The sequence below is a fragment of the Poecilia reticulata genome, linkage group LG6, assembly GCF_000633615.1.
Source record: "Poecilia reticulata strain Guanapo linkage group LG6, Guppy_female_1.0+MT, whole genome shotgun sequence".
In the NCBI taxonomy this organism is placed as follows: domain Eukaryota; kingdom Metazoa; phylum Chordata; class Actinopteri; order Cyprinodontiformes; family Poeciliidae; genus Poecilia; species Poecilia reticulata.
Window position 1 is genome coordinate 29,880,666 of NC_024336.1, and position 8,441 is coordinate 29,889,106.

At 42.4% G+C, this 8,441-nt stretch overlaps 1 protein-coding gene across 1 annotated transcript in view; it reads right to left on the reverse strand.

The window, feature by feature from the left end:
• Nucleotides 1–8,441, reverse strand: part of zfpm1 (zinc finger protein, FOG family member 1) — a 108,127-nt gene that overhangs the window by 42,714 nt on the left and 56,972 nt on the right. The window contains exon 3 of the mRNA XM_008412557.2: nt 1,393–1,530. Coding sequence (XP_008410779.1) covers nt 1,393–1,530 — 138 coding nt within the window. The remainder of the gene's footprint in view (nt 1–1,392; nt 1,531–8,441) is intronic.

Here is an 8,441-nt window from a genome sequence, read left to right on the forward strand (position 1 = left end):
ACACACACACACACACACACACACACACACACACACACACACACACACACACACACACACACACACACACACACACACACGGGGAGAGAGAGGAGAGGCGCACGGACGTACATAAAACGTGCACAGCTTGAAAAGGAAATAATGCGAGATAGTGCAGTAATCTTCCTGCATTGTTTAACTCATTGAAGACAACAGACAGAGAGAAATAAATAACCGAACGCAGCTCGATAAGAGAGGAAATAAATAATAAAATTATTTACTTCTTATCTGCTCTCAGCCGTGTGTGTGTTTTTTTTGTTTTTTGTTTTTTTTTTGTTGCGACTTTAATTTGTCACATTCACGTCTGTAGCAACACAACAGGACCAGGAAGACCTCAGAGAACGAGGACACAAGAGAAGAAGAAGAACAAGAAGAAGAAGAAGAAGAACAAGAAGAAGAACAAGAACAAGAAGAAGAAGAAGAAGAACAAGAAGAAGAAAACGGAGGCGACAATCCACTCGACAAAATGAAAGCTTTACGTTTGTTCTGAAATATAAAATACTAATGTTCAGAGCTGACAGATTCACAGCAGCAGGTTCAAATATGCAACCTGGGAAGAGAAAAACAGGAGAAGGAAAGAAGGAAGGATACAAACATGGAAAGACATAAAGACGGGAAAATAAAGGATACAAGGAGGAAAGAACGAATAAACTCCAATAAGGAAGTGTAAAAGGAAGGAAACCACAGAAGTAAATGAGAAAAACACAATGAAGGGAAAAAAGAACAAGGAAGAAATGGAAGCAAAATGCATGGAAAGAAAAGAATCAAGGACTTCCACTGGCCTAGTCAAAGTCCAGAAGTTAACATGTAGGTTTTAATTGGGAATAATGAAGGGAAGCCCGTCCACAACCTGCTCTGGCAGAAACAATCCGTTTTTAAACGTTGATGTTTTTCAGGTTTAGGTGAATTCACACCAGCCGTGTTTCGTCGGGTTTAATCAAAGTCCGGTTCGTTTAGGGAAACGAAAAAAAGCAAACTCTGGTCCCCCTAAAAACCTCGGCTTCACTTTGGTTGAAGTGAACTCTGGTGTGGTTCGAATGCGAATGTGAACACCAAGTGGATCGGAGACCGCTCCAAAAGCAGGAAGTGGACTACAACGCAGGGCATTCTGGGTAAATACAACCAAAGCAATACCAGAACTTCTAGTACATATTTCTAGTGATCTAGTACAATTAGACAAAGAATACGTGGTAAGACTTTTGTGTTTTTACAGTACAGTTTGGCTGATCGCAGTGTGAAAGCGAACTGCACTTTCGAAGCAATCAGATGTGAAAACAACCTCAGATTATCAAAATATAAAGTTAATTAAAATGCAGGGTGTAACCATGACTGTACCAGTGTGGCGACTCTCACCTGGACCTCTCCACTGTAACACTTCCTCCTCTTCCTCCCCTTCCTCCTCCTCCTCGCCGCCGCTCTGCACAGCAGCCGGCTCCTCCCCTTCGCCATCGTCATCGTCGGGTCCTCCTCCTGAGTCCTGCGTCCCCGACTCTGGAAATACAAAGAGCTCCAGCTGAATCCCAGCACACAGATCAAATCCCAGAGTGTGTGTGTGTGTGTGTGTGTGTATTCTTCCTTTCTGCTGATCAAAGGCAGCAGTGAAATGACTTTCTGTAACACAACGCCTCACCACACACACATGAATCCTTTGATTTTCATTATAACTCCACAGAATCAGAGAGTCGACGCTTCATCTTCAACCTTCACTGCAAAAACACAAAAATCTTACCAGGTATTTTGGGTCCAGCTCATAATGCAAATATCTAGGACGGTCACAATAATAATAATCGCATGATTTATCGCTTTTCTCTTCTTTATTTCTACCAAAAACTGGATGATAAAAGTCTTCAGTCTGGTGATTTGGTCTCAACTAAACGTTTTCGTTGACAGAAGGTTCATAATTAATTTAATTTGTTGTTTCTGTTGTTATTTTTAATCAATTTTGGCCGTTTTAAATTTCTTCCAGTGTTAAATGTTTATTAGAATTTAATATTGATCTTTCAGAATGTGTTATTATTATGCTATTGAAAAATGGTATAAAATAAAAACAATATTATCATTTATCGCAGTAACTTCAGAGACAATTTGTCATCCAGCAAAACTTGTTACAAATATCTTCCATCCATCCATTTTCTTTACACCCTTGTCCCTCAGTGGGGTCGGGAGGTGCTGGTGCATCTCCAGCTAACGTTCTGGGCGAGAGGCGGGGTCACCCTGGACAGGTCGCCAGTCTGTCACAGGGCAACACAGAGACACACAACCATGCACACACACACTCACACCTAGGGGCAATTTGGAGAGGCCAATTAACCTGACAGTCATGTTTTTGGACTGTGGGAGGAAACTGGAGTACCCAGAGAAAACCCACGCATGCACAGGGAGAACATGCCAACTCTATGCAGAAAGACCGGGGCCAGGAATCGAACCCAGAACCTTCTTGCTGCAAGGCAACAGCTCTACCAACTGCGCCACTGTGCAGCCTTACAAATATCTTAGTATAATTAAAATAAGATAAAACTCACAAGTAACTAATTAAAAGTATAAAGAGGTTTTAAGTTAATAATTCCTTAATATTGATGAAAACGTTCTAGTTCACTGGCAGATTATTAGAGAATTGGGAAAATATCTTATTGTAGTGAAACTTGTACTTAATAAGGACTTATTTACATAAAACAGGTGTGTCCAACGTGCGGCTCGGGGGCCATTTGTGGCCCTCTGAGTGATTTTGCGTCGTCTTCAACTGCAACTCAAGAATGACACAAATTAGCCCTGAAAGTTTAGATGCAAGTTTTTTATTAGTAATCAGGGTAAAATTAAAGCCAATTTGGTTTTCCAACAATAGAAAATGTAAAGTACAACACAAAGTATTTATCTTTTTATTACCAAGCTTTTTAACTGAAAAGCAAACTTTACTGGGCCTAAATCAGCTTTTATTTAATTGATTAAACTCCAATAAATATAGAAAGTGTATAGAAGTGTACACTTGCTATATTAAATTGCTGTAATCAAATCTTTAACTGCTTGATTTTTATTTTAGCTTGTTATTTATTTTAACATCAAACATCGTAAATGAAACATTGATAAAAAAAAATCTGACGTGTAACGATGGAACCTGACAAAATGTGATGTTTCAATTTTATTGACTCAGTTCACATTTTTTTGACCCACCAGTACTTTTGACTCGGTGATTTTGGACACCCTGCCTTAAAACAGGCTCTTCTATGTTGCTGAAAAGTTGCATGTCGGTTAGTTTTGTCTTGTTTCACAGATATTTGCACTAGAAACTCGAGCAGCTGTGTTTTTGCAGTGCTCTCCACTCGTTCCTCTTTTTGTCTGCCTTTCTCTCCCCTTCCTTCCCTGCATGAAGGCAGGTCTTGTGCAACGCTCCCTCCCTCTAATCTTTCCATCTGCTCCGCTTCCTGCCATCCCGCCGTCACCTTCAGGAGAAACTGAGGCGGCCTGTGTTGCGCTAATCAGCTCTGATATCCCCGTCATTGATCAAGCTGATTAGCCAGCCTCTTGCTGCCTGATCAAAGACATCATGGGCATGCTGGGTTCAGAATATCAGGCTGTGCGTGTGTGTGTGTGTGTGTGTGTGTGTGTGTGTGTGTGTGTGTGTGTGTGTGTGTGAGAGACACATATCAACCCTGAACTTTGCCTGCTGGTATCAGTGAGTCCATCAGACCTCTGGGCCTCTCCCTATTAGCACAAGTCATGATTCGTTAGATTAGATTGATAGTTGCATCATTGCATATCACAATATCTGACCGGGGATCTTTCTTACAACATCATCAGGCCAAGGGTCAGCTGACTGCATGGAACTGGGTCTGACACGTCAGGATTAGCCTCCTTAATAACGATAACCGGATGAAATTCTGGAGCCATCGGTTTTATTTATTTGCAGTTTTTCTGGTTGTTTTTTCTCTAAATTTCGGTCCAGGGCCGTTTCAGAGGAATGTTACAATCACTTAACTTTGAGTTATGAGTCATTAAGGCAAAAAAAAAGCTCGTCTAAGATTGTCAACACAACAAACTTTAGCAAAGAGCTGATTTTAGATTGGATCTTTAGGTGTTGTTACCAACAGGATGTTACAAAAATAAAGTTTAGCAAGATTTATTTGGCCTGAGTCAACAAAAAGTCACATTTGAGAACTTGGCAAAAAGTCCAAATTCAGCTAAAGAATTATGTTTTTTTTTCATATTTGGCCAAGAATCCGATAAACAACAACATATTTCTAAAACTGCTCATCGTTGAAGGTTTGGTTGTTTATCTAAGCTTAGATTAGGACACGTTTGTGCTCTATCTCAGTTTATCCTACCTCAAGTTAGTTTATTTTAGCTTATTTTGGTTTGTAACCCACTTCCACTAAGTTTGCCTTAGTACAGTTTGACCTGCTAAACATAATCAAGGTAAATTTAGTCTAGCTTAGCAAAGCTTGTTTTGCCTCAACATAACTAAGATTTGCTTTCGCTCAGTTTAGCATTTCATATTATAAATTACATCAACTGAGTTCAACCACAGCTAAGCTTTGTTCCCATTAGATTATCCTAGCGTAGCTTACATGCCCTGGCTCAGCTTTCCTCACTGAAGAAATTTTAGATAGGTTAGCCTAATTTAGCTTAGCTAGCTAAATTAGTTAGCTTAGCTTTCATTACTTTCATTTATCCTGGCACATCATACCTAGCTGAGCTTAAGCTAGCCGAGTTTTACTGACTGGCAGATTATTTCACTTATAACACAGGGAAAATGTCTTGTAATAAGAGAAATTATAATAATTCGCTAATGGAACTAGTAATTTTTCATGATTATTTATGAACTACTGACTTAAAACAAGCTCATATTTCGTGCTAAAAAGTTACGTATAAGTTAGTTATCTCTTAATCAAGTGAACGATATTTACCTAAAAACTAGACCAGAGTTATTGGTACATCGTACCAATAACTGTGTTTGGTACACTGTGTTTTTGCAGTGTACCAACCTAACATGTTTTTGGTCAAAGGATGTTTTTAAAAACTTGTCATCCGAGCCTGAAAAACTTAAATCTGTTTTTCTCCGAGTCGTTATAATCGCCTTCGCCATTCTAAAAACTCTAGACTTCAACTTCCTCCTTTCTCCTCTTCTCCCAAATCCCGCCCAATCTGCGGCCCCCGCCCCGATAACGCCGCAGCCGTGTGCACAAAGGCCATGTTTACCCTTGCATTCCCGCTCCGATAAACAGCGATAGCGCCCGATCGATACGGGCCATAAACGCCCCGTGACGCCTTCGCGCTCCGTCGTTATTAACGAAAGAGTCGAGAGGCCGCTTAAAAAAAAAAGAGAGACGCAGACATCCAGTTTCACGTCACGTCCACTTTCCAACCGTTTCAAATCCTCACACAAGATGTACTGTACGCACACACACACACACACAGCTCCCCCCTTGCCTAAACAGTGCCATTATTTTCAGCTATAAATCACATTGAATGGCACATTGATTTTATCCTGCAGGGGCTGCAGCACGAGGGGAGCTGCAGACACAGTTATTGCGTTTAATATTATCAATATTATCTCCCATATCATCTGAGACAGGGAGGCAGGTATCAGGAGGAGTCGACAGACACTTTTCTGCCAACTCCCACCCCCCTTTTCTTCGCCCTCCCTCCTCTTCCTCCCCCCTCAGCGAGGCAGTTTCCATCAATCTGATAAGCTGAACTTCCCCTGTCACACCTGCAGGGCAAAGTCACCCAGCATTCTCTCGCCTCCCAACTCCGACAGCCCTCCGACTTTATCCTTTGTGTGCTTGAATGTTTCCTTTCTGCTACATGCTAAATGGTCCGATCGCATGCAGCCCCCTCTGACCCCGGTTCCGGTTCTACGCAACACGGGTCAGATCCGCCAACAGGACTCACTAAACGGCATCCCAGACACTTTTTGGTGACGTTTCTTCCCATTGTTCTGGGTTATTCCAGTTATTGTAATGAATAAAAACCCAAAGCAATCGTCTCCACCGCGTGCAATAAAGACGTCATATTTTTATTTTATAAAGCAAACAGCGCTCCTTTTGTTAAGCCAACAGGCAGAGAGCTGTTAAATTACACGGACAGATACAAAGCAGCGAATCCTGACTGTGAAGAAATGACTGTTGCTGCTAATCCGGTGTATAGTCTTGAGCTGTTTATCACGATGAAACCCGAGATTACCGCCTCTGTCGTTTGTTCCTTTACGCCTCACGCACACTTTTTCTATCACCGCCCATCACACTCTGATGAAAAACTGCAAAAAGAGACAGAAAAAAAATCAGTTTGCAAGACAAAAAAAGATATCTAAAAAATTCCCGCTGATTGGCTCAGACGTTGGTACGACAATTAGAGGTCAGGAGGAGGTGACGTGCCGACTTATCGGGCCAGAAGTGGATTTTTATCACACTTCCTGTGATGTGTAAAAATGATTGTTTGAAGAAGAAGAAGAAGAAAAAAAGGAACTTGTTGTTTTTGCAGGTCGCTGCAACTGAAGAGCGATTCTGAGAAAAAGAGGAAAAGAAAAGAAAAAAAAAGAGAAGAGACGTGCAGAACAGATGATTCTTAATAAATTACGCTTTCGATGAACGTTAATAAACCGGCGGCGAGCGCTCAGCCTCTGACTGCTAGAATGTGTTTTTCTTGCTAAAGTTATCAGGCTGGTTATCACTGTGTGTGTGTGTGTGTGTGTGTGTGTGTGTGTGCGCGCGCGTTTGTTTGTAAAACCTTGTGGGGACGATTTTCCTGACACTACGTTGTGGGGACCAATTGCTCCTTGTAGGGACCGAAGCCTGGTTCCCACAAAGGGAAACCCTGTTTTAGGGTCAGGGGTCAGAGTTAGGACTAAGGTGTGAATTGAGTTTTGGTTAGGGTTAGGTATGTGATGGTTAGGGTTAGGAAAAGGGTTTAGGCTGTAGACGCGAATGGAAGTCAATGGAAAGTCCCTACAAAGATAGCCACGCAAACGTGTGTGTGTGTGTGTGTGTGTGTGTGTGTGTGTGTGTGTGTGTGCGTGTGTGTGTGTGTGTGTCGTCCAGATGGCGGATAACAGGCCCTGCCTTTATTAGCCAGCGCTGGCCTGATAACGACCTGGTATTGATCCCAGGTTGAAAGAGCAGGTTCGTCAAACATGGCTGATTTACAGAGAGCTGATAATGGCAGCGCTGGGCAACCGAGGAACCCCGGAGAGGAGAAAGAGGAGTAAATCAACACTGTGATGATGAAGGAGGCGTGTGTGTGTGTGTGTGTGTGAGGCCTAAACACATGCACAAACAGGGAAAAATGGACGCCAATTCGGTTTGCTATCGACAAACTGGCTCACATGTGAGGTATGCCTGAGTTCTCTCATCTTCTTCTTCTTCTTCTTTTCATTTAATCAGCACATAACCCACCGCTCACCTCAAATGTGCGCACACACACACACACACACGTTGGGCTAATCTCTAATCTGGTCTCGATTAGCACCTGACCGAATTTCCATGGGTTTATCAAACCAAGCCAACCAGCAGACGCTTATCAGCCTCAGCCCCCAAAATTTCACAAGAGCAGAATTTTTATTTTTTTTTAGATTAAAAACGAAACACAGCCGGTTGAAATCTTGAATAAGTCAAAAGAATATGAGAGAAAACTCTGATATCACAAGGCAGGAGATGGTGATGGAGGTGGAGAGGTGGGGGGGGGGATTTGGGATAAGAGGGCGGACTAACCGGAGGCCGCCGAAATGTTTTCTTCTTCTTGTTTTTCTTGGAAGAGATAAAAGAGTGACACGTGTGGAAGTTACAAGCTCATAACGGTGCGGCAGCCATTTTCCCTGCATCTCTGCAGGACGTAGCAGGTCTGCTGACAGATAACAGGTCAACTTTGGTTGACTCGCGGATTGATGTGGAGATAAACGTCGGAAAGGTCACCGATGCACCGATCCGATATTAACATCGATTCGGTTTTAAATATCTGAAATGAAGCCAAACCTTTCCTCTCCACCCCTTTGTTTTTTGTTTTTTTTTAAGCAGCTGTGAGGCATCACAGTGAAACCTTAAACTGCTGCGGGGGGCATTTTACTCAACAGGTCGTTGCTAGGCAACCAGAGAATGAGTGGGTCGCTGGGCAACCAGAGAATGAGTGGGTCGCTAGGCAACCAGAGAATGAGAAGGTCAGTCGATTCCAACATTTCTTAGCTCGATGTGAGAGGCTGAGCAGCTAAAGTCTTTCCTCTGCCTACATCTCCCAGAATGCTGTGTGGCTCTGGATCAGATATTCCATATACTGAATAATCTATCAGACGTAAATACTGATATTGATCATATACGTGTCGGATGGATGGATGGATGGATGGATGGATGGATGGATGGATGGATGGATGGATGGATGGATGGATGGATGGATGGATGGATGGATGGATGGATGGA